The sequence below is a fragment of the Protomyctophum parallelum genome, assembly GCF_964188405.1.
Source record: "Protomyctophum parallelum genome assembly, chromosome: 15".
Classification (NCBI taxonomy): domain Eukaryota; kingdom Metazoa; phylum Chordata; class Actinopteri; order Myctophiformes; family Myctophidae; genus Protomyctophum; species Protomyctophum parallelum.
In genome coordinates this window covers 28168673-28194902 of record NC_139710.1, presented here as the reverse complement: position 1 = coordinate 28194902, position 26230 = coordinate 28168673, and the positions used below count along the sequence as shown (strand labels likewise).

General features: G+C 45.2%; 1 protein-coding gene across 3 annotated transcripts; it reads right to left on the bottom strand.

The window, feature by feature from the left end:
• On the bottom strand, nucleotides 1–26230 carry LOC310872434 (uncharacterized protein). Of its 3 annotated transcripts, XM_083784323.1 has the most exons (11): nucleotides 26100–26230; nucleotides 15595–15731; nucleotides 14746–14931; nucleotides 13908–14079; nucleotides 10131–10310; nucleotides 7828–7950; nucleotides 7377–7510; nucleotides 7254–7284; nucleotides 3303–7160; nucleotides 1576–2123; nucleotides 1–1527 (listed from the first exon to the last, which is right to left on the bottom strand). In XM_083784323.1, exons 2-11 carry the CDS (start codon nucleotides 15727–15729, stop codon nucleotides 436–438), a joined length of 6459 nt encoding a protein of 2152 aa, XP_083640449.1. In that variant the 5' UTR covers nucleotides 15730–15731; nucleotides 26100–26230; the 3' UTR covers nucleotides 1–435. The 3 variants fall into 3 exon arrangements, with proteins under 3 accessions (XP_083640449.1, XP_083640447.1, XP_083640448.1); XM_083784321.1 differs by having other exon boundaries at nucleotides 1576–7160; XM_083784322.1 differs by having other exon boundaries at nucleotides 1576–7160; nucleotides 7377–7507.

Here is a 26230-nt window from a genome sequence, read left to right as displayed (position 1 = left end):
ATATCAATGAAAAAGCGCTACGTCCTCTGGATCCATCGGTTGTATTTCATAGAACGTTTCCACACGTCCCCACACGTCCTATACGGTCTGAATGCCAAATCTCCATTTGGCCATAAAATGCCAAATGGAAATCTAAAAACAAAAACAAATGGCACACACACACAGCCATAGTAAAATATATACACTTACTTAAAATATAGCAGGTATTCAACTAGTAAAAAATATATATATACATAAATATGCAACCCTTGGCTCTTTGCAAAACTAAGACCTGGTTTATACTTGGTGGCGAGCCGGCTCGTGCACGATCCCGGGATCGTGCACCTGCAGGTGTTTGCGCAATATGCAACCAAATGTAAATCAGGTATTATCGTGAATAGAAACGTGTCTGTGGTCCCCTTTAGCAGTAATTGTAATATGTTTGGGTTATTCAAACTATTCAGAAATGTTGGCGGCGCGTTTGGATCTGCGAACTGGCGTTGGCTCAGTGCTCGTTCTCTTCCGTAGGATTCTCTTCTTATCTGAAGGGCTGATCTCTTCTTGCTCCTCATCAGATGAGGCCTCATCGCGTTCCCGAGCAGCCCTTTTCCCTTTAGTGCTTTGTCTTCTAGGTTTAGCACCGGACGAGAGTGTAACCGGAGGACTTAACATCTTGTCATCTTCGCTGTAATCGACCTCTGGTCTTTGCCGCGTGGATCTGCGCTTTTGAGGCTCTACTTCCTCGACTTCCTCCTCATCGCGATGGCGTCGTTTGGACATCATCTTAGGAGTGTCTGCTTCAGATTTTGTTCTGTTCCGGAGAGCCCATGTTTTAACTTTTAGGCTGATCTTTTCTTGCTCCTCATCAGATGAGGATTCCTCACGTTCCCGAGCAGGCCTTTTCCCTTTAGTGCTTTGTCTTCTAGGTTTAGCACCGGACGAGAGTGTAACTGGAGGACTTATTATATCACCGTCTTCTGTGTAATCGACCTCAGGTCTGTTCCGTGTGGGTCTGCACTTTGAAAGCTCTACTACTTCCTCGACTTCCTCCTCATCGTGATGGCGTCGTTTGGACTTTATCTTAGGGGTGACTGCTTCAGCTTTTGTTCTGTTCCGGAGAGCTCGGGTTTCAACTTTCGGAGACTCTTTTGAGATGGCAAGCTCATCTCTTCCTTCCTCCTCTGCTGTTTCTGCGGTCTCTTCTTCCTCATCTTCTTCCAATGCTAATTGTATGACATTATCCTCCTCAATTTCCCCTGTGATGCTGTTAGTCACATCTATTCCTTTGGCTGCCTCGTCCTGCTCTGGTTTCTCTGTTTCCTCACTTGCAGTCAGTTCAGAGACTTTGTCTTCATTGCTGTTTTCATCGTAATCAACCTCAGGTCTTTGCCGCGTGGATCTGCGTTTTGGAGTGTCTTCATCGACTGGTTTCTCCGTTTCCTCATTTGCAGTTTGTTCAGTAGCATTGTCCTCCTCATCATTAGAATCAATTACTGCTTCTGCTGGAACTGCCTTAATGTCATCATTACTGTTGTCATCGTAATCAACCTCGGGTCTTTGGCGCGTGGAACTGCATGTTGTTTCATCGTAATCAACCTCGGGTCTTTGCCGCGTGGATCTGCGTGTTGTTTCAGGTGTCGTTTCAGGTGTCGTTTCATCTATGTTCTCCATGTGAGGCTTATTGCAAGCTGATTTCAAGTCCACTAAGACCACAGTGGTTCTCTGGAGCATGGGGATCTGAGATGTAAGCTCTTTCTGGGGCTCTTCATCTGCAGGTGTTTGTGGCACAGTGGGCTCAGTCTTCTCTGGCACAACACTGGGTGGTGCTTGGGTTTCAACAACTGGAGCCTCTTCTTCTTGACTTTCTGCTTCAACAGGCTCCTCCTCTTTCTCTTCGCCTTGCTGTTGCTTCATTTCACCGTCTAACCTCTCACCCACAGCAACCTCCTGGCTTTCATCTGTTGTGGGTTCTGCCAGTGGAGGTTCTTGTATCACTCCTTCTACCTGTTCTTCCTCTTCTGCAGATACAGGTACAGGTTCAATTTCAGGTGTTTCTGCTTCAACCCCCTCTCCATTCTCTGTCTCCAATTCATTCTCTTCTGTATGTTCTTTCTCCGCATCAATTTCTGGCACTTCACTTTCATCTTCATGAGTTCCAGATTCTTGCTCAGTGTTTCCTCCTCCTGTCTCCGTATCTGTCATGGGCTCTTTTGTTTCCTCAGGTGTTTCCACTGTTGCATCTCCTTCCTGTACTTTGATGTCCTCCATCTCTGGCTCTTCACTTTCATCTTCAGGAGTTCCAGATTCCTGTTCATTGTTTTCCCCTTCTGCCTCCTTATCTGTCTCAGGTGTTTCCACTGTTACATCGTCTTTCTGTACTTTTGTTATAGGTTCCTCTTGTTCCTCATCCTCTGATTCCTTTAGTTGTTTGCGGGCTCTTTTGGACTCACGTCTGGGTGCAACTGGGGCTGACGTCCTCCCCCTTCTTAGAACTCTGGTTTCCACATCTGGTTCGTCCTTGTCTTTATTTTCTTCCGGGTTGCCTTTTGTGGACTTGCGGCTTGGTGTTGATTTGACTGGAGCTGACTTCCTTCCCCTTCTTAGAACTCTGGTTTCGACAACTGCTTCTTCGTCATCATTGCTACTTTCCACAGCTAATTCTTCAGCCTGCCCTGGGACTTCACTGAGTTTAGTCACAATAGGGTCAATGTTGAGGTCGGTTGACACTTCATTTATTGCCTCAATTTGTACAATCTCATTTTCACAGAGCTTGGGGATTTGACATGTAACCTCTTTCTGAGGCTCTTCATCTGCAGGTGTTTGTGTCATACTGTCCTCAATATTCTCTGGCACTTCAATAGGTGCAACCACAGCTGCGTCAGGAGCTGGTGTGGAACCCACTTCTCCAGTTTCCTCATTGTTTGGAAGTTCATCTTCAACACTCTCCACAGCAGCCACCTCTTGGCTTTCCTTTGATGCAGGTTCTGCCAGTGGAGTTTCTTGTGTCACGCTCACCTGTTCTTCCTCTTCTACAGATACAGGTGCAGGTTCACTGGGTGTAACCATAGATGAGTCAGGTGTGGGTGTGGGTGAAAGTTCTTCAGCTTCCACAATGGGTACGATTTCATCTTCAACCCTCTCCACCAAGGATACCTTCTGGCTTTCCTCTGTTGCAGGTTCTGCTAGTGGGGTTTCTTGTGTCACTCCTTCTTCCTCTTCTACAGGTACCGGATCAGTTTCAGGTGTTTCTGCTTCAACACCCTCATCAGATGAGGCCTCATCGCGTTCCCGAGCAGCCTCAATTTCTGGCACTTCACTTCCACCTTCAGGAGTTCCAGATTCTTGCTCAGTGTTTTCTCCTGTCTTTTTATCTGCCATGGGCTCTTTTGTTTCCTCAGGTGTTTCCACTGTAGCATATTCTTCCTGTACTTTGATGTCCTTAATCTCTGGCTCTTCACTTTCATCTTCAGGAGTTCCAGATTCGTGTTCAATGTTTTCCCCTTCTGCCTCCTTATCTGTCTTGGGCTCGGTTCTTTGCTCAGGTGTTTCCACGGTTACATCGTCTTTCTGTACTTTTTCTATAAATTGTCCATGGCGGCCTCTTTTGGATTCACGTCTGGGTGCTACGGGGGCTGACTTCCTTCCCCTTCTTAGAACTCTGGTTTCTACAACTGGTTCTTCCTCGTCATCGTTAGTTTCCACAGCTGCTGCTTCCTTGCCTTTCTTTTCAGCCTGCTGTTTGCTTCTAGTGGATTTGGGGCTTTCTGTTGCTTCAGCTGGGGCTGACTTCCTTCCCCTTAGAACTCTGGTTTTGACAACTGGTTCTTGCTTGTCCTCATCCTGCTGTTTGTGTCTTGTGGATTTGCGTGTTGGTGTTGCTTCAACTGATTTTTTCCTTCCTCCTAAAGTTCTTGTTGCAGCAACTGGTGTTTCCGCTTCCTCAATTGAGTTCACCTCAATTTTAGCCTGCTCTGGGACTTCAGTCAGTGTTGTCACAGCTGAGTCAGAGGTGAGGTTGGTTGACACTTCATCATCCTCATTTTGCACAGTTTCATTTTCACAAGTCTCTACTACAGCTGTCAATTGGTTTTGATCTGTATTGGTCTCTGCCATAGGTTCCTCTGTCACTGCTGCTTCCATTTGCACTTCCTCTTCTATGACTGAAGGTGCAGCTTCTTCATCAGTCTTTTCTGCAGAAACACTTTGTTGAATAGGTGTTTTTTCTATCTCCTCTATTTGAGGATCATGGCAAGTTGCTTTATTGTCCACTAAGACCCCAGAAGCTTTCTGGAGTTTGGGGATTTGAGATGTAACCTCTTTCTGGGGTTCTTCATCTGCAGGTGGTTGTATCATACTGTCCTCAATCTTCTCTGGTACTTCGTTTGGTGTAACCAAAGCTTTGTCTGGGGTGGGTGTGGAAGACAATTCAGTTTCATCATTGTTTTCAAGTTCATCTTCAACTGTCTGCACTGCAGCAACCTCTTGGCCTTCCTCTGTTGCAGGTTCAGCAAGTGGGGTGTCTTGTGTCACTCCTAATTTTTCTTCCTCTTCTACAGATACAGGGGCAGGTTCACTGGGTGTATCAATAGCTAAGTCTGAGCTGGGTGTGGGTAACACTTCTTCAGCTTCCTCACTGGGTACGGTTATATTTTCTACCATCTCCACTGCAGCAACGTCCTGGCTTTCCTCTGTTGCAGGTTCTGCCAATGGGGGTTCTTGTGTTACTCCTTCAGCCCTTTCTTCTCCTTCTACAGATACAGGTGCAGGTTCGACTTCAGGTGTTTCTGCTTCAACTCCCGCCCCTTTCTCTGTCTCCTCTTCATTCTCTTTGATATGTTCTTTCTCCGCCTCAATTTCTGGCCGTTCACTTTCATCTTCAGGAGTTCCAGATTCCTGTTCAGTGTTTTCTGCCTCCTTATCTGTCTTGGGCTCATCTGTTTCCTCAGGTGGTTCCACTATTACATCGTCTTTCTGTACTTTTGCTATAGGTTCCTCTTGTTCCTCATCCTCTGCTTCCTTTTGTCCTTTGCGGCCTCTTTTGGATTCACGTCTGGGTGCTACGGGGGCTGACTTCCTTCCCCTTCTTAGAACTCTGGTTTCTACAACTGGTTCTTCCTCCTCATTGTTAGTTTCCACAGCTGCCGCTCCCTTGCCTTTCTTTTCAGCCTGCTGTTTGCTTCTAGTGTATTTGGGGCTTGGTGTTGCTTCAGCTGGGGCTGACTTCCTTCCCCTTAGAACTCTGGTTTTGACAACTGGTTCTTGCTTGTCCTCATCCTGCTGTTTGTGTCTTGTGGATTTGCGTGTTGGTGTTGCTTCAACAGATTTTTTCCTTCCTCCTAAAGTTCTTGTTGCAGTAACTGGTGATTCCGCTTCCTCACTTGAGTTCACCTCCATTTTAGCATGCTCTGGGACTTCAGTCAGTGTTGTCACAGCTGAGTCAGAGGTGAGGTTGGTTGACACTCCATCATCCTCATTTTGCACAGTTTCATTTTCACAAGTCTCTACTACAGCTGTCAATTGGCTTTGATCTGTATTGGTCTCTGCCATAGGTTCCTCTGTCACTGCTGCTTCCATTTGCACTTCCTCTTCTATGACTGAAGGTGCAGCTTCTTCATCAGTCTTTTCTGCAGAAACACTTTGTTGAATAGGTGTTTCTTCTATCTCCTCTATTTGAGGATCATGGCAAGTTGTTTTAAGGTCCACTAAGACCACAGAAGCTCTCTGGAGTTTGGGGATTTGAGATGTAACCTCTTTCTGGGGTTCTTCATCTGCAGGTGGTTGTATCATACTGTCCTCAATCTTCTCTGGTACTTCGTTTGGTGTAACCAAAGCTTTGTCTGGGGTGGGTGTGGAAGACACTTCAGTTTCATCATTGTTTTCAATTTCATCTTCAACTGTCTGCACTGCAGCAACCTCTTGGCCTTCCTCTGTTGCAGGTTCTGCAAGTGGGGTGCCTTGTGTCACTCCTACTTTTTCTTCCTCTTCTACAGATACAGGGGCAGGTTCACTGGGTGTATCAATAGCTAAGTCTGAGCTGGGTGTGGGTAACACTTCTTCAGCTTCCTCACTGGGTACGGTTATATCTTCTACCATCTCCACTGCAGCAACGTCCTGGCTTTCCTCTGTTGCAGGTTCTGCCGGTGGGGGTTCTTGTGTCACTCCTTCTGCCCTTTCTTCTCCTTCTACAGATACAGGTGCAGGTTCGACTGCAGGTGTTTCTGCTTCAACTCCCTCCCCTTTCTCTGTCTTCTCTTCATTCTCTTTGATATGTTCTTTTTCCGCCTCGATTTTTGGCCGTTCACTTTCATCGTCAGGAGTTCCAGATTCCTGTTCAGTGTTTTCTGCCTCATCCGTCTTGGGTTCATCTGTTTCCGCAGGTTTTTCCACTATTTCACCTTCTTCCTGTACTTTAATGTCCTCAGCTGTTGTAGATTCCTCTTTTTCCTCAACCTCTGCTTCTTTTTGTTGGTTGTGGACTATTTTGGACTCACGACTGGGTGCTTCTGGCTTCCTTCCCCTTAGAACTCTGGTTTCGACAACATGTTCTGCCATGTCATTGCTACTTTCTACAGCTGTCTCGTCCTTGTCTTTCTTTTCTTCAACCTGTTTGTGTCTAGTGGATGTCTGTGTTGGTGTAGATACAACTGTCTTCGTAGGCCTGCCTCTCTTTCTTTTTTCAGCAACTGGTGCTTCCACTTCCTCACTTGAGCTCACCCCAATCTCATCATCGATGGCTTCTGCGTAGTCCACCTCAGGGTTTTCCCGCAAGGGTCTGCGTTTTTGAGGAATATCTGCAACAGCTTTTGTTTTGCTCCGCAGAGCTCGAGTTTCAATGGTTGGAGATGTAACCTGGTCATCCATATTTTTGGCAGGAATATTTTGCTTAATATGTGTAATTTCTTCCATCTCCTCCACTTGAGGCTCATGGCAAGATGCTTTCAGGTCCACTATGACCACCATGGCTCTCTGGAGCTTGGGGATCTCCGGTGTCTGAGGTTCCTCATCTAGAAGTGTCTGTTTCATGTCGGCTTCAATTTTCTCTGGCAATTCACTGGATGTAAGCACAGCTGTGTCCGGGGTGGGTGTAGAGGACACTTCTTCAGTTTCCTCTCTCATCTTCCGTTGCTTTGAGCCAGAACTTCTAACTCTGGTTGTCACAGGAATCGCGTCAATCTCTGAAACTGTTATGAAAAAAATATGTATAGATATGAGCATTCATTTTTAAAGTCCACACAATGAAGCATGTAAAAGAAAAAGTATGTTGAAAACCTTACCTTTTGCTACTCTAACCGTGGTCACTTCCTCCTAAAAATTACAAGGATTGTTATTTATTATTTCATAATTGTTAATTATATATTGTCTGCAAGATAATGTTGAACACAGGAAACAAAACGTACCGAGATTTGAATGGTGTATTCCACAGATTCGTTGTTCTTGTTGTGAGAGGTGATTTCCTCCATCACCACATCAGTTTCAATCACTTCACTCGACACGATAGACTTTTCTGTAAATGATAAATTCCTGGATACTGCTGAGGAAGAAATAAAGAGGAAAGTACATAAGCTTTTCCTATTCCCCAGTCATATTGTAGTCACATTTGATATCTTAGTGAGGCCTAAACAATTCTTATTGGTTCCGTTTCCACCTGACATTAACGTGTGATCTGAATAATCCAAAAGTAGCAGTTTCAAGCTAGTGGATCTACTTTTTATGCTTGTGTGTGACGCTGAAGTACGCTCAAGTAGGGCGTTAGTTTACGAAAAGGCTAGTTAGAATGTGGACATACTAGATTTCTGCCTGACAGCAACAATATACCATCTATTACAATGTTGCCTGAGGGGGTCTTACCACTCATGTTCATGGTGTGGATCTTGTTGGCTATGTTGGTCCTCTGTTTGGGACTGCCGACACCCTCCACCTCCCACAGCACGTCTTTGTCACCTGGATACTGACTGAGGTACATCTCACACACTGTGGACACACAACCAATCATAAGTTCCATGCACACACTTTCAATTTCTTTTATTTTTTATCCAATGAGTTTTCTAACCCATTTTTCACCCGGTGCCAATTGCCTATGCAGAAATCTTGGGTGCTACTCTCCCTCTGCCAACCTATGGAGAGACCCGAACAGAGCTCATGCTTCCTTCAATGCATGAGGAGTGAGGAGGCCGCTTCTTTTCACCTGGTGGGGGGTGAGTTTCCCCGGTTGGATGTAGCACGTGGCAGGAACGCGTTTCCAACTAGTTCCTTTCCCTCCATCAGGCCGACCAGGGGGAGGCAGTATAAAGACCAGGATTACTGCATGTTCTTTGTGAGGGTACCTACTACCTACCCTAGGGGACAACCCCACCTAGGGTATGGGCGCTGATGATGCGAATGAGAGAACACGCCCCCAGCGTGAATCAAAACCTTCTACTTCACTTTGTACCTGCTTCCCCTCGGCCGTGTCATCAGCAGGCATGGATTATCCTTCCATTGCTATGCTGATGACACACAACTGTACATAAAACTAGACCCAACCCCTCCCCGCTCTGCTGCCCCACTGTCCTCCCCGTCACCATCTTCATCACCTTCATCCACACTCACCATCTGCCTGGAGGAGATAAAGGCGTGGATGAAACACAACTTCCTGCAACTAAACAGCTCCAAAACAGAAGCCATTCTCATCGGCACCCCACACCAGGTTCAATCATCCCCCATCACAAGCATCACCTTCTCTGGCCAGGACATTCCACTCTCATCTGTTGTCACAAACCTGGGTGTTAAAATGGACCCCCACCTCAACTACGAGGCCCACATCAAACACCTCTGCAAAACATAATTTTTACATCTCAAGAACATCGCCAAACTCCGTCCCACCCTCACTCTACCTGATGCTGAAAAGTTGGTCCACGCCTTTGTCTCCTCCAGGTTGGACTACTGCAATGCACTTCTCATCAGGATCCCTAGCAAGAGCCTTCAAAGGCTCCAATACATTCAGAAGAGCGCTGCTAGGGTCCTGATGAGTGCGTAAACACGAGCACATCACATCACACCCATCCTCCGCTCACTCCACTGGCTCCCCATCTCATTCCGGACTGAATACAAGATTTCCCTGCTAACCCACCAGTGCATCCACGGCAACGCCCCCCCTACCTCAAGGAACTTGTCACCCTTCAATCCTCAACCCGCTCCCTCTCCTCAAACACCAACCTCCTCAAACCCGGGCTTTCTGCTCGGTCGCCCCCGAACTGTGGAACGCTCTCCCCGCCCACCTAAGAGCCCCACAGTCGGTAGACGCTTTTAAGAGAGGACTCAAAACTTTCCTTTTTACCAAAGCATTTTTATAGCCTTGCCCTTATGTTTTAAATGTTCCTGTTCTTTTAGATGTTTTTAATGGTGTGTTGTTTCTTTTGCTTTTATTCACTGCTGTAGCACTTTGAGATTCTTGCGAATGTAAAGTGCGTTATAAATAAAATCCATTATTATTATTATTACTTGTGAGGCGACAGCGCTACCCAATAAGAAAAGCAAAGTCCAATATATATTACAATTACAATTTAGGCATTTAGCAGACGCTCTTACTAGAGAGACTTACAATAAGCAAGGTAGGCTAAGATGTACAATAATATTGTATTATTTATTATATTTTTTAATTCAAAATTTAGAGGAGCAAAATATATTGGAAATAACTCTTCCTACTTCAGGGCCTCTTCCGATTTCATTTAGGTGTTACCCGATACTAGTTAAGGCTTCCATTCTGGTCAAACAGAGTCAGGGTGCTGCTATTCTGCATGCTGGCTCATTGGAAACACTCTGCTACACCAGTGGGTCTCAAAACCTAACCTAGATCTTTAATTGGTCAGAATCGGTATCGGCAGACATGACCCTGCTAATAATCGGATTATCGGTCATAATTTCATAATCGTGCACCCCTACGCAGCACGGATGAGTTGTAACCGGCCACGCGGGTCTGACTAACATCCCGTCCCCCAACTACTCAAGATATCTCACCAATTGTACATCATGGTAAGATAACTACACAACCCACACCTCTACCAAAGTGTAATTTTGCTTAGTGTATAAAGCGTGTGTGTGTGTGTGTGTGTGTGTGTGTGTGTGTGTGTGTGTGTGTGTGTGTGTGTGTGTGTGTGTGTGTGTGTGTGTACCTTTGAACATGGCTTTGGAGACGGGGTATCTCACACCCAGGCAGTCATCTCTGAAACTGCTCACAAAGTCCTCCAACATCTGCACGCCGAAGCCGTTTCCGCGGTGACATTTTCGGACAAATATGGAGTCCATCACGGGAAGCTGATAGCGTTGAGTTGAGAACACACTACATAAGCTTCCTGCGAAAAGGAACAAAAAATAATATATTATCAAACACATCAGAACATATCCAAGAAGGCAATGCATGTATTTTATTCAGTCTGACCAGAAATAGGGATAAAACATCAGTGAATACTAAGTGAATACAAAGTCTGGCCCCCCAACCAGAAAATCTCCTTTTTCACAGTCTAATATTGGCAGCTGTGGTCCAACATACTCATTTAACACATCAAATGCGTGAAACGTATCCATACGCTTTTTATATCTCGATCACGGTATGCGCATAGCGTATTTTTATGGTTTTTTTAATGATTACTGTACTTCATTTTTATACGTGCCCGGACAACATAGAAAGTAACACCGATCGGCTCTACAAAGATCCGGTATGTGATCCGGGAGTTAAAAGCCCCCCCCCTCCTGAAAAGAGGTCTGGTCTATGCGGGCAGGCTGCATCCATTACGACGTAATGGAGGCGGCCTGCACGGCATAGACCAACGCAGATGTCAGGGGATCTAAAATGGACGTACCCATGCTCTAGTGTGTGTGAATACACTCGATTCCCCCTCCCCTCCTGTTTCTACATGGTTTCTCCCGAGGGAGCATTGTGGGGGAGGTCTCTTCGTCTCGGATCGCATTGGCAGTTTGAGTTCCCCCCCCCCCACTGCCACTGTGCCTTCAACTGCCTTGCACCTCTCTCATTCTCGGAAAAAGATATAACGCAGCCGTGTAAGCATCGATTTGCCCTCTGCCCATATATAAACCAAGAATAATCTGCAATGATCGGCATTTCATAACGTTTGCAACACACACACGGAGTCATGGACAGATGCACGAAACGAATGACATTATCGAGGGACCGCCATGATCAACTGGCCGCTTTACATGTCTTTTGTTGGAGATCGCCATAGCGTCTTCGCCAGCCAATGCACTGCAGCCATCACTATCGGTTGTGTGATTTTAATATTTTTATTCATTATAATTGCAGTGATAAGACCGCAATGAAGGCGTCTGGGACGTCATCGACCCGTTTGTAATGTATAACGAATACACATGTCTCATCCTAAACTGCGGAAGCCAGAGTTGTCATTTTCTCGATATCACAGCCGGGCTTAGCGTCTCTCTCGATACCGTGGATGAAGCTCTTTTCCATCGCTGATCGCTCCTATACGTGCTTCTTTGCCCAAACATGTCCAGACATGTCAACCACTAAACTCACCGATCCAGTAACGCGTCTCACCGTTATACTATCGTTCTGAAACGATCGGTGGAAGGTAGCCTACACTGATCAAGACTTTTGTTGCCCCCAGCTGTTACTGCGATTGAGACAATGATCAGATATGTGCGCATAATCATCATCATCATGAAGTTATCATCATAGCGAGTTATAAAGGTTTAAAGTCACAGAGATTGACAGGCAGATATAAAAATAAACATAAATAAATTATCATATACATACTACACACTGAATGAAAGCCCTAAATGTCTACTTTTAGGAGGAAAACAAATACACATTGATCCCATGTACATTTTGTCAGTAGGCTATTGAATGCAGTTGTTCAGGTCCAAGGCATGGACCTGAAGAACTATTATTCACAAAATAAGGCCTATAGCGACATGTACATACTATATACCGTATGAAACAGAAGACTCTCTGCTTTCATAAGACAAAAACTAATACTGTAATAATAATAAAAATCACACCCCTGTGAAGTGAGCAGTGCAATGCAACATTGCACTGCTCACTTCACAGGGGTGTGATTTTTAAATTGAAGTGGACAAGTTAGGCTTTCTTTTGATTTATGCGGTGTGATTCTCGCTATAAGAGGCCCCTCGCTGTGGGCCCCGAAAAAGTTCAAAAGTCCAATGTTAATCGCTCAGCACCACCAAGCCTGAGCAAATAGAAAACTCTAGCAATCAATGTGTTAAGCCACAAGAGGGCAGTGGTGGGCCGTCAGGGCCAGCAAGGCCTTCTCTGCTGGCCCTGCACTTGCCTGATGCAGAAATTTATATTTTAAAATAAGTTTTTCTTTTTAACAAATATTATATCTTGTATTTATTTCGCTGCCACTGCACTGTTTGTTTCTCACTCAGACAGGCTGGGTGCTCTGCTTCCATTCTGTGGAGGTACAACAGCGCTTGTTTTTTTTAACCAATGAGATTATTTCCTTGTCCGTGAGGCCTGCAGAAAATCCAGTGAATGGGAGCAATATAGAGATTGACAGGTTCCTTAGCCAATCAGATTTCGAGTTTGCCCTGCTGGGCGTTTTCTTTCAAGTACCAGGGCCAGCTAGCTGGCCTTTGGTGACGTTAACGTCTTGCTTGGATCCCATCTGCTGAAAATATTGTCCAATGAGAAAAGAGTACTGGGTGTTTGAAACTTTCTGTGCGAGTTCCCATCTGTGGGTTGATTGAGAACACCAAAAATGACTGGACTAGGAGAACAAACTGTGGTGGTGTATTTACAGTCAAAGCCCTTTTCGAGAAGGAAGGACTTCAAGAAAAGCTTGCCATTGTAACGAAGGGTCGGCATGATATGATCAGCCATGGTAAGGATATTATTACATGCGATGCGATACGATGCAGCTTATTGATCGATTTATGGCCGGGTCCGTGTTGAAGAGAAAAACAAATTATACGTTAGTACCCGGGCCGGCTGGTTGTTGTGAACTTGTGGCTGGTGCTCACTGGTCGAGTCTCTCTCAACCTCAGTGCGGCAGTGCCCACTTGGTTGTAACGTGTGCGCTGCGGAGCTCTCTCTCTCTTTCTCTCTCTCTATCTCGCTGTGTGCGTGTGTGCTGTTTAGTCCCCCGGTGACAGGTTGACACTTGACAGGCTGCATCTTACTATTATTGTTTATTGTTTGTTTGTTTGTGCACGCGCGTTTGTGCACGCGCGGCCGTTCCGCGACCGTCCCGGATGGTTTCTAGATTGTTGAAGGCGTAGTTCATTTCAGCACAGGCTGCCACTGCAAGAGGGTGTGGTTTACCAAGAGGCACACAGTGAGCAGAGTTATTTCAAAACTGGCCTGAAAAGATTTATATGATATGATATATATCAGGAGACCACAAGGGGAGGTAAATGTAAATTTCCATCAAAAGGAGGTGTCATTCACTAACGTTGCTTTTGCTATAGTGTTTGTATTTATTGATGACATGTATTATCGTGTACATTTTTTTATTCTATGTTGATGAATTCAATATATAGGCCCACAATGGGTAATGGACTTTTTTGTGTTATCATTTTAGCCTTAATGTCTTTTACAGTACCACGTGCTGTTTACTGAATTTCCCTCACAGGATAATAAAAAAATCTTTACATACATTTACAAGTGTTCAATAAAATAAAACGTACTCCCCAAAAAGTGAAAAGTTGCACATATAGGAATGTGAAAGTTATAAAACAGTAGTTTTCAACCTTTTAAGGCTGCGAGCTGCGAGCTAAGTATTGTGAAAATCTAAAAACTCATAACGCCTCCAACGCAAAGCGATGTGAGCTGATTTGACACTTTAGTTTGGCCTATGTTTGATGAGTTTTGATTACTTTTGATGCCCCCCCCCCCCCCGGGCCCACGGGTTGAGAACCACTGTTATAAAAGGGATGAGGGGGGGGGTGTTTACCGGGAGGTTTGACGGAGTAGAAGCCCACGGCCTCTCCGTTCTTCCAGAGGACCTTGGCGTAGTCGGTCTCCGCGTGGCAGAGGAACGGCAGCTCCTCAGAGCTCATCTCGTGGGCCCTGTACACGACCCGGTTCAGGGTGTACAGGACGATTCGCTCGCCAACCGTCTGCACCTGGAGCGCACGCACGCACGCGCAAACACACACACACACACACACACACACACACACACACATTGTATCGATGTACATAAGGACATTAGGGATGGCACCATAATCGCTATTATCGTTTAGCGTTATAAATAAATGCTCACATTATAAGTGTTAAATAGTTATGTATTCTGATAGTAATCATTGCTATAGAATGTTTGTTCAGTAAAAGTGGTCTCCCTTGTCTCTCCAGCTCAATAGTGAATACATTTTCAGGTTGGGATACTAATTTCATCTATCAAGAGAGAGAACTCATACTGGTGGATGAAGTGACGAAACAAATAAATAAGACCAAATTGGAACTGGAACTCTATGATTATTTTCCGAATATAGAGCTTTACCGTTTTAACAAAACAAAAAAAATGTTTTTGTTCAACAAACAAATATCACTTTTAAAGCCGCTTTAACCACTTTAGACCAGTCTAGACCAGTTATTCCCAAACGTTTTAGCTCGAGACCCAAAAGAGAAAAGAGGTCTCCCCGGGACCCAAATTAATGTAAATAGCCGATCTACAAGCGCAACATGCCGATCTACAAGCGCAACATGCTGCAGATAGGCTATTCTGGGCTAATGACTCCCCAAGTGGTTTGAACAGAACCCTAATGTTGGTGAAACGTCTCTCGTCATACTTGCAGAATTCCGTCTCTGGCAGCGTTCCCCGTCTTGAGAATTTCGTCGATGGTCCACCATCGGTTCCTCAGGTAGAGAGCCACGGCCGTCAGCTGGTCCGACGGGCAGAAGAGGGCCAGGACCTTCTGCTTGTCGTTGGACCCGTACAGAGGGACGAAACCCACGTTGGTAAGACCTATGGACACCTGGTTTGACGGGAAGGGGAGAACCCAAAAAACTTTAACGCATTGAGACCTGAGACCAGATTCTATAAATGTTTTCTAAATCATGACAGTTTTCTGAAAAGCCTACGTTTATATATCAGTGGTGCTCAAACTTTTTCATGTCAAGGACCCCCATGTATCATATTTCCAGGGACTCCCCCAGAAGCAAAGATTTGAGTTAAAAGAATATATATTCAAAGATTTGCACACATTTTTCCAAAAATAGCAGATCTGCAAGCTCGTAGCAGTGCCGTGCTATGAGCTTGTATATCAGCTATTATTTTTCAGATAAAGTTTAAAATGGTTTAAAGTGGTCGCATTCCAGGTCTTAATGGGTTGATGAAGACAACAATTCACAGTAAAATAAGTGCACACATGGAACCACTTGCCCATTGGACCCGACTGACCACTCATCTTCGGTCAAATGGGTGGGCCGCGCGCCTCTTCAGATAATCACGCGTAACGATCAAACAATCGATTGCGTTCCACACTTTAAGTTCTTATTTACTGGCATCATGTTTTATATTGTCATTATAAATCTGAATTGTTTTGCCAATCTTTCTGGGGCCCACTATCCTCACAGGCATCGGACGCAAAGTTCTGTTAACGGGTCGGGTTCTACTTTATAGAAGTGTCATTTGTCACCTGTGTTCGGTTGGCCAGGGTGACTTTCTGCAGTGCGTCTGGGTTGGTGCAGAGGATGCTTTTCATGTACTCCTCGGACAAGCGCTCCTGCTCGCCCTGGCTGAAGTCAGCCAGAAGGTCCACAGGGAACTCCATCCCTACAAAACAAAATGGAGACACAAGTTACAATTTAGGCATAGGTACACGCAAACATCAATTGCAGAGGGACAGTGTAGTGCCCAGGGGGGCAGTGAAGCCAATAGTGTCTGAAGCCAGTAGGAAATCCTGACTTCCTGAAAGTTCATATAATGGCCTGTTGTGGCGCTGACATTGGGCCCAAAAATCCCATAGCTCCAGAGGTCCATGTATTTGGGCCCAACTTCACCTAGACTGTATTACCTTAATAAACATGGTCATGAATACTTTCTGCTTTTTTTTTAATATATATATTTTTATCCCACGATTTTGTAACCCATCTTTCACCCCTGTGTCAATCATTTAATGTGATCCTGGGCTCTACACACCCTCCACCAACCTAGTCCCCATATATGGGGGACAAGGGGAGAGCAACGGACTTGAACTCATGCTTCCTTCATGCCTGAGTGTCCAAGTTGCTCCTTTACACCCGACAGGGTTTCCCTGGTTGGACGTAGCGCGTGGAAGCCTGGAAGGAACACGTTATTCCAACCAGTTCCTTTCCCCTCCATCAATGAATACTTTCTGCTTCCAGTCACTATAGTTTAAAGTCAGCCAATGGCCAGCTGGGCCCAAACGGATCTAGAAAGATGGCGATTTACAATTCAAGGACTGTCAGGCTTCACACACACACACACACGCGTGCACACACACACACGTGCGTGTGTGTGTGTGTGTGTGTGAGTGTGTGTGAGAGAGACACAGAGTTAAAAACCTGCGCTTGCTCAAATTGGCAATCTACCAGCTCACATCGCGCCGCACCGCAATACGTTGTGAGCTTGTAACTTGTGTATGCATGCAGCGTGCGGGGGTATCCCAGCTTTTGTCCGCTCGTTTGAGAACCACTTCTTCTCAAAGAAACAAACAAACAAACAAAGTTTGGGAAGCAGTGCGGCAGAGAACAACTTCACTGAGCCAGACTGCATGCTACATGTAGGTCAGTGGCGGATGAGGAGATTGAACATGACAAGTCAATGAGCAACAGGCAGGCGGCGAGCCGAGCACGTATACAGTACAGATGGCGTTCCACCTCCCCGGCATTCATCCCATAATCCTGCTGACTTTCTGCAGGGGGGCTGCTGCATTGGTGGTTAGAGCAGTGGTTCCCAGAGTGGGGTCCGGGTACCCCCAGGGGTCCTTAATGGAGTTACAGGGGGTCCCCAGCTAAATGATAGTTAGGAACCAAATGGACTCTGAGAGTGTACAAATGGAACTCTGACCAAATTAAATTAACATTGATTTTACACTTGACGGGCCTGTCTTACTTTGTGTTGGTTCTGTGCGTTGCTTCAACCAATTATATTCACTAAGATTTAGCATTCCTTTCATATCATTATTCTGTGCAATTATATTAATGCTTTCTCTCTGACTCTGGGAAACTTGTCAAGGTCTTCACGCACAGATAGTGTTGGGTCCTCCCTGCATTCTTCTTCCTCTCTCCTCAGCGGTCCTTGAAATTAAACGGGTTGAGAATCACTGCTAGAGCCGTACAAATCTTCTCTTATGGAGGGGGTCCCTGGCATATCTCTTCAAATGGGGCGTTTTCTGAGCCTCTGCTGATAATGTGAGACACATACATTCTGAGATGTATTTGAGCCCTCAAGCCTCATCTTTATGATGCTACCACCACGTTAAGCCCAGAATATGTCGTCATGGTGACATTAACACACTAACATCCTGAGGCTGTAAAAAATACCAATAGGCCTATGTGAAAGCTCATGCATGCTTTTGACTGGGTCAACAGAGAATATGTGAGTACTAGTGTGTGTGTGTGTGTGTGTGTGTGTGTGTGTGTGTGTGTGTGTGTGTGTGCCTATATGCGGTTGACCGGAGTCGACACTATACTAGCGTATTCTCTGTTTTCTGTTATTGTCCAGAAAGCTTTAGCTGAAAATGACGCATTGCTGCGACAATGTGTCATTTTCAGATAAAGCTAATGCGTTTTCAGAATGTGAACGCGTTATTTTCTGGGAAAACTTTCCCAAAACTGCTCTGAGTTCTGCCAAGACAGTGGAAGTAGTGAGTCAGCATGAAGCCCCATGCTGAGGCTCTCACTCTGCTAAATCTGTTATCAGTTAAACACCTTATATACTCTGTCGTACGCCGGCATGTTGTCGTGTGACGCGTCGTTAGCTCGTAGATCTCGCTGAATGTGTGTCATTGTGCAACAGGTTGTGTGCAAACCATAAGTGTTCCCTCCTTTTTAAACAAGATGTCACATGCATTATCTATATCTCCACTCTCATTGCGGTAAGTGTAAGTCATTATGATACAAGTCATATTTCGATGACTCAAGGTGTGTGTGTGTGTGTGTGTGTGTGTGTGTGCGTGCGTGCGTGCGTGCGTGCGTGCGAGTGAGTGAGTTTAAAAGTTTCAATAAAAGTAGGGGTTGTGCCTCCATGTCTCACTGCATGTGTGTGTGTGTGTGTGTGTGTCTCACTGTGTGGCTTGGCTCACTGCATGGGTTTTAGGGTTATGTGTGTGTGTGTGTGTGTGGGGGGGGGGGGGGGGGGGGGGTTGTTTGGCCCATTGTGGCCGTGGCGTGAGGGTGGGACATGTGGGCAGCACTGGTGACACGTAAAGTACATACAAAGTGTGCATACAATTCTTAGTTTCTTATATGGACAATTTGACATACCTGTATCTTTATGCCAATTTGAAAACTTTACTTACAAAGTTACAAGTGATGTCTTTGTAGATTCTGAATATAATTACAAAACAATATCCAATTGGCCTAAGCACTGTTGTAATATGTCTCTTTTTTTTCCTTTTGAAAAAAGTCAATCTATCTATTGTAGATCTGATATGTTTTAGTTAGTTTGAAAAACAAACATTCTGCACAATGACTATTATTTCTACATTGTGTTAACCCATTAAAGCCGGGAAAGCATCTGTGTCCTTTTAGATTTTTGTTTGTGTGCGTTGGCCATTACATCTGCTATTTTTTTATAAATAATAAAACATCTTGAATAATTTTGAATTATGAAAAGGTTTGAGAACTAACTGATTTAGAATGCAAAGTAGAATTGGCCTCGGGTCATGAGTCCATGCTACTCTTACTTACGGTAAGTAAAAAACAATAATCTTAGAACTAGTGAAAATCCAAACCAGCGCCCCAGGCCGGCTATAATATTGCTTCTACCCCTCAAGTCGTTGGAGCCAACCGTAAAAGCACCCTAACAAGTTTTGTAAGCGTTCCCTGCTTGGCGGCAAGGCAGAGTTACATAATAAGTGCAGTCTGTAGGTCTCTGTACAAGTAGCACTGACAGGAAGCCCTCTGGTCCGGAGTTAATCTTCCCAGATCTAGTAAACCATGAGCCCCCCCTGGCTCTGGCCCCTGCATGGGACCCCATGGGCCCCAAGGTCTGTGAGGGAGCCTTTATGGTCGTGAAGTCTGCGGTCCCCCTTTGCCAACCAATAACTTACAGATGGTACAAACACCAAAATTGAGACTCTATAGTCTGCATGCAGAACCCTGCAATTTCATTCTGCGCATCCCCAACGGAAAATAACAAATGGTGCATGCAGAGCAGAATTAGGACGATACCCACTCATTATCAAAATTAAGAAGACGGCATTTAAATGTTATAACCAGCTAGAATAAAGCGACCCTACCCAGACATGCCCTCACTTACAGTGAAAACATACAGGGATGCCCCTATAGAGCTTCGCAGTCCCTCCCCCTTTCAGAACAATGAACGGCCCAGGAAATGAAAACGCAATGCATTTCCCCATAGGCAGTTCTTATTTAATTTATTTAAAGACCTTTTAAGCGTCGTACGAAGCCAACTCTTGTCGTGACAAATCATGACAACACACAGAATTTTTCGGGACAAACAAAGAATTAGAAAGTAGAAAAAGAACGGCAGGTTACAACACTTTTTTTGTTGTCTTTCTTTGTAATTATTTGTTTGGTCCAAAATATTGTGTGTGTTGTCATGATTTGTCACGACAAGAGTTGGCTTCGTACGACGCTTAAAAGGTCTTTAAATAAATTAAATAAGAACTGCCTATGGGGAAATGCATTGCGTTTTCATTTCCTGGGCCGTTTGTTGTTCTGAAAGGGGGAGGGACTGCGACGCTCTATAGTCAGCTGGTTTGGGGATTCAATCACAAGCACAGCCACAAGACAGTAAACCCACTGGACTAAACCAGATTGATTGATTGAACAATGGTTAGCAGGAAGGAAAAGAAACAGGAAAGTACAGTTCAATACAAGGTCTCATGCTAAGATAAGAAAACAAAACAGAAATCTATCTGACACTCAACCCAAAACCAGAGCAAAAAGGAATGCTATTTGGCCCCAAAAAGAGTGTAGGCTATACAGTGGCAGAATACCTGAGCACGGTGACTGTTTTGACTATATATGCATATAGCTTTGACTGCCTTGCAACAGAGAAAGGCCACCACAGGCAGACCTGGTTCGCCAGAGCGAGACTCTGCAACCCACCCACTGCACAAACCGAGCTACACTTTCTAACCACCTGCACCACTATATCAAGACATGATCATAGACACATACAGTACACTTCCTGCATATTAGAAACACTGTTTCAAATACACTGTTTGCAATACATGTTTTCTTATGCCAATACAGATCATTTGAATTGAATTGAGCCAGGGGGAGAGGCCAGGACACGTGTGTTTGAAAACACACGCGTTATTCTTCCCTCCCCCGTGTTCCCTGACACATGAATCTATTGACAATTGTTCCCAGTGCAGTTGGTTGTCTGCACAGTTCCTCTTTATACACACATACATAATGTATGTATGTATGCACATACTGTATACAATATAAGTCATCCACATACATTACAGAGTACGGTATGTGTATAGCCTACTCACACCCATGTTGGTGTACACCCATTCACTCATACCCACTCACTCACATCCATGCAGTTACTGTATGGGTGTATCAGACAGTATGTGAATGTATGCACGCATGCCAACATCGGACATCTGAGCAGGTTTCAGGTAGTGACTAATACAAAGTCTACTACTTTATTCTCACTGAGCCAAACTATAGTGGTGAGTTGGGGTCAAATCTGACCACCAGGTTTGACGCGACGGGACCCTTTTTCAACACTCTCGGGCCGTGCCGCGCGCGGCGGAATGGAACAGGTTGATGCTGCTTCCGCTGGAAAAACATTGAAAAGCAACTTGAGCAGAGTGTGAGCCTCCACCCGAAGCAGTGTCCGCTTCAGTCGACTCGGCGCCGCTCGGGTTGCGTACTCTGACAGGCAGAGGATCATCAGTCATCCATCCTGATCAGCATGCAACGCAACAGGACAGGTCCTGTCACACCAACATGTCTGACGCATTGGGGAGCCCCATTGCGTCAAACGGTGCCATGTGCTCAAATCCTGCCCCAACTCGTCGTCAGCCGCTTGACGCAAGACGTGCGGAACCAAATGGACCCGTACAGACACTTTTCTTCTGTTTCTACACTCTCAGAGTTAGTTTAACACGAGTTCAGGCTTTGGCAGTGTACACGTATATAGACACTGGACACATTCTAAGGCCAACACACACGTCAGTGGTACAGATTCCATGAGTTCCTCGCCCTGCCCCCCACTCCCAAAGAGCTGACAGACTGGTTCTCTCACTGGAAACCCCCCTTACCTCCACTCTAAAACCATTCGTTTTCACTGAACTCTTTCAATCTATCTATCTATCTATCTATCTATCTATCTATCTATCTATCTATCTATCTATCTACAGTATGAAAACAGGTTAAGTGTGTGACTGCTTGAGGCAGCTGCAACCTTTTTTGAACTGTGTAAACTTATTGAACCTTATTGAGTGTGTGTGGCGCAGGTGTGTGTGCATGTGTGTTGTTGTGTGTGTGTGTGTGTGTGTGTGTGTGTGTGTGTGTGTGTGTGTGTGTGTGTGTGTGTGTGTGTGTGTGTGTGTGTGTGTGTGTGTGTGTGTGTGTGTGTGTGTGTGTGTGTGTGTGTGTGTGTGTGTGTGTGTGTGTGTGTGTGTGCGTGCGTGCGCAACTGTGCGTATAGCTCCATACATTGGAGTTGACAACTGTTTAGGGTGCAGCTGCTAGAACTGTCATCAGATCCCAATCTGTGTTATCTCTCGCACAAGCCCGCGGACCCCCTAACTGCTCCCGGTGGTGAGGGTGACGCCCTGCATGCCCCCCGGCCATGCGTGTCCATACGAGCGGAGTACATACATACAGCGTGTTATTGTATCATGTGTATACGGTCGGTGTAGACTTCAGATAACGCCACTAGATAAAATGCAGACCACTTCTGCTCTGGAACATCCCCTATCGCACCGCATCGTTTCCCTCTGCCTCGCACGCACGCACGCACACACGCACGCATGCACTCACGCACGCACACAGTCACACACAGACAAACACCTCTGTCACTGAGCATCAGCAGCCATGCACAGTGTCTGGTTTCTGTTTGTTTTATGTATGAGTGGGGGAGGGGAAAGCGAGGGAGAGTGAGAGAGAGAGAGAGAGAAGAGAGAGAGAGAAAGAGAGAGAGAGAGAGAGAGAGATGGGTGTATGAGAGAATAATGTAAAAGGAGATCCATTCACAAAAACCTCTCTGGATTAAATAGAAAGGGACAGTTTGCGTGTGGGTGCGCGCGTGCACCTGAGTGTGTGTAATCTGCATATATGCATGTAACTACTGTGTATTTATTTGCGCAAAAATGCATGTGCAGAGCGAGCTCTCTTGAAAACGACTCCTGTTCTTTTTCTCAGCACAACAACAACCCCAGGGCAGGGAGAGTATAGTGAATACCTCTATACATTCTCAGATACACTCGCCGCTGGCCTACATTTTGCCACCCCACCTACTTTCTGCAGCTACTACACCGTTTCTCAACCTGCGGCACGGGGCTCAGCCCAGCGGCTCACGTGATGTCACAGTACAAACAGAGCAGTTCTGTTTGCACAGACTGAGTGAAGGTGTCATTGTGAAAGCATGTTGAGAAACACTCTACTATACTATACTATACTGGGAGATAGTACACTGCAGCTATTTGACCCATTCATTCAGGGCGGGTATACCCTTTTGGTGTTTTTAAGCATTAGACCTATATATGTTGTACTTTAGCTGTTGAAAAATAGCAGATCTATACAAGCTCGTAGCTAAAGCCCCCGGGAAGCGAACCGGGGGCCTTCCCTGTATCGGACTCACTTCAGATATGGGCTTGTCTGTATAGCGACATCCCCAATATTGGGACACTGCCAGGGGTTAAAGTGGTTAATCCCACCAGATTACAGCTCTATTTTGGATGTGGTCATCCCCCCGTGTGCACTCAATGTCAGGTTTAGCATGAGATTACAGGCATGAGCAGGACACTATAGCGCCTCTCGCAGTGGGGTGGCGGCGGCCGCTTCTCTACAACCAAACGCTGCTTCTCAACGTCCGGTCCGGAGGACCGCCAAGAGAAAGGACCCTAATGATATGAGAATTCAACCCATTTCGACCTGAGGCCAATTCTTGGTTTTCTGAAAAACCCATGTTTCTATGTCAGTGGTGCTCAACGTTTTTCATGTCAAGGACCCCCAGAATGATATTTGGCCGCCGATCCCCATCTGAAAATGTCTTGTTCCAGTGACCTCCCAGAAGCAAAGATTTGAGTAAAAAACGTTCGCTCTGAAAGAATATATTCAAAGATTTGCGCCACATTTTCACAATTTCAAAAGAAATAGCAGATCTACAAGCTCGTATAGCACGGCACAGGGTGCTATGAGCTTGTAGATCTGCTATTTTCCAATAGCTAAAGCATAACATAATGCTTAAAACACCAAAAGGGGTTCACGTCCAGATTGGGTTAACTCTCAGAGTCACAGACCCCCGTTAAGCGTCCATTTGGACCCTGGATGGCCCCCGAGCCAGACGTCGAGAAACAACCCGTGTAGTGAAACAATGGCTAATGAATAACCCAGTAAGAATGTCCACAATCATGGTCGCATGTACTCTAGGGACGTATAATGGTTCAGTTCCCTCCACGCCTGTGTCTGTAAACTGGTTTAAATTATATGTTGTTCCCCAAAAAAAAAAGAAAAGAAAAGCAGAAAAAAACAAAAAAAAACACTAGGCTTTTTGTCCAGAAATAGCTTGCGGCAGTTGACACATTTACTCAACAGGAACGTATAGGTTTACAGGCCGCTCTGCAGGCACACATAGCACATAGCACATGGATGCGGTTGCATGTGCACATGCGACTTGCATGTGACAACACAGCATGACATAGAAACGCTATCTGTCGACAGTTAGTGGTTGGAAGGAAGAAGTAGGCTACTCAATACTTTATTTTTGTTACTCGAGTAAAACCAGGAATGTTACCACAATAACAACAAAAAGGTTGTATTTAAAACGTACTTGTAAGTGTTGGCATCAGACTGCCAATGTAAAAATACCGGTACTCAAGGTTTTCTAAAGTTTTCAGATTTTTGGGGCGAAATATTTTTTAAGCATTATGTTATGCTTTAGCTATTGGAAAAAAGCAGATCTACAAGCTCGTAGCGCGGCTTGTAGATCTGCTATTTTCGGCTCCAGAATGTTTTGACTGGGGGTGCTATAGGGGTGCTGACTATTGGAGGGGTGGGGGGGGGGGGCTAAGCCTCCACCACAGTGGGATAAATAACAACAACAACAATAATAATATTAATAATAATAATAATAATAATAATAATAATAGGCCTAATCTTTATTTATAGAGCACGTATCAAACAAAGTAAAAAGGTGCTTTTAATTTAATTAAAATATATTTATAGATTAATCAAATTCCCCCAAGAATAAATCTGTGTCCAGGCTACATTTCTGCAGAAATGTGCTGAGTGCGCATTTATGCCATATTGACGGGGCGATGTGCGCGCAACAGCACGTTCTCGTCTGTCGTCAGTCTCTCTCAGACGTTTGTTTACAACCTGAATGACTTCTTAAAGACACCACCATCATTCTGCAAGTACGCCCCAGTGCCTACTCAAAACTGGCGCTACTATTTTGTGCTCGGGTACAAAAAGTTCTCAATTCGCGGAAAGCGCCTTGGAGAGAGAGAGAGAGAGGGGGGGGGGGGGGGAGGGTCCGCCCCGCGTGCGTGTGTGTGTGAGAGAGAGTGAGTGAAGGGGGATGGGCCGCCTGTCTGTGTGTGCGCGAGCGAGTGTGTGTGTGTGTGTGTGTGTGTGTGTGTGTGTGTGTGTGTGTGTGTGTGTGTGTGTGTGTGTGTGTGTGTGTGTGTGTGTGTGTAGTACACACACACACTCTCCCGCTCGCTCCTCCTTTGTGCGAGTAGAGCGCTCCAAGACCTGAAACCAAAGAATGCAAAAAAAAGAGAAGAAAAAACATCAACATGAAAGATATGATAGCCTATTCCATCGCAAGCTATATGATTCTGTCGCTTGCCGACAATGTCGGCTGACAATGTCGATCGAAGCTGTCGATGGACGGGATATCTGTCTGTGATTGATTTAATCGATACATTATAAGGTCAAGGAGATGAATCCAACCCAACCCAACCAAAACAAACAAGTGGGCCCTGGAGAGAAGTGGGCCCCTCTTAGCGCACAATAACAATGTACACCTTTTCTTTGGAAGGCTGCTAAGACTGCAGAACGCATCCTTTTGTTCAGTGACGTTAGCTGAACAAAAAACGCACGCTTTTTTAAAGCTATATTGTTTTGTTTTCAACTTTGTAGGCTAGGGTATATAGGCCTATCACAAAACGGAGAATAAATGCACAATAAAGGCAATACACAAGTAGACAAAGGAGTCTATTATAAGAGATACGCAATTACATTGTTTTCCTTTATTTATTTGACTAATGAACAGCTTTATAGGTGCCACACTGAAGATCGGAAACTGTTTTTTATTTAAACAATCAAAATAGTGAACGATTTCCAATCCAGGACCATTGCTCTGGTTTATAAAACATTAGATTTCTGCATTTTAATTGCCCCAGGCATTGCCTTAATTATGATGGAACTTTGCATGGGCGCGCAAATCGTGGCCCATATAAAGTCGGCAGGTTCCAACGTTGGGCAGTTAAGAACATTTTGTTCCAGGCATATGCAACATTATAGATTTGCTCTCAAACGTCCCAAACCGCCGTGGACAGGATGCTGTTGTTCCAAATAAAGCCTCGGACTGCAATGTTAAACGATAGAATAGTCATTGGTTCATCCAATCTCTAATCCGCGCGTCGGTGTGTACTTTCTCCTGCGTTTGCGTCCTTAACTCTTTCTGCTTGGAAATGGGAATCCACAGAAGGCGCAAATGAAAACAAACCAAACCTTTCCGCGCATAGAAGGGAACCGCAGTTCGTGGGAAAATAACCAGAAATAAAGACAAACTCACCTTTTTATGGCGAATATATCCCCCCTAGGTGAAACAACGGTGCTTTTCTATTTAGGCTGTTTAAAAATCAGTAAACATATCTCTTGGTGTTATGTGTTGCTTTGTGCTGGTCTGGCCAGCGCGCATGCTCA

Coding starts and splice junctions, on each gene's coding strand:
- LOC310872434 (XM_083784321.1), bottom strand. CDS start 15,729: ATGGAGTTCCCTGTGGACCTTCTGGCTGACTTCAGCCAGGGCGAGCAG. Junction 7,511..7,827: donor CCACACCATGAACATGAGTG/GTAAGACCCCCT, acceptor TTTCTTCCTCAG/CAGTATCCAGGAATTTATCA. Junction 7,161..7,253: donor CACGGTTAGAGTAGCAAAAG/GTAAGGTTTTCA, acceptor TTTTCATAACAG/TTTCAGAGATTGACGCGATT.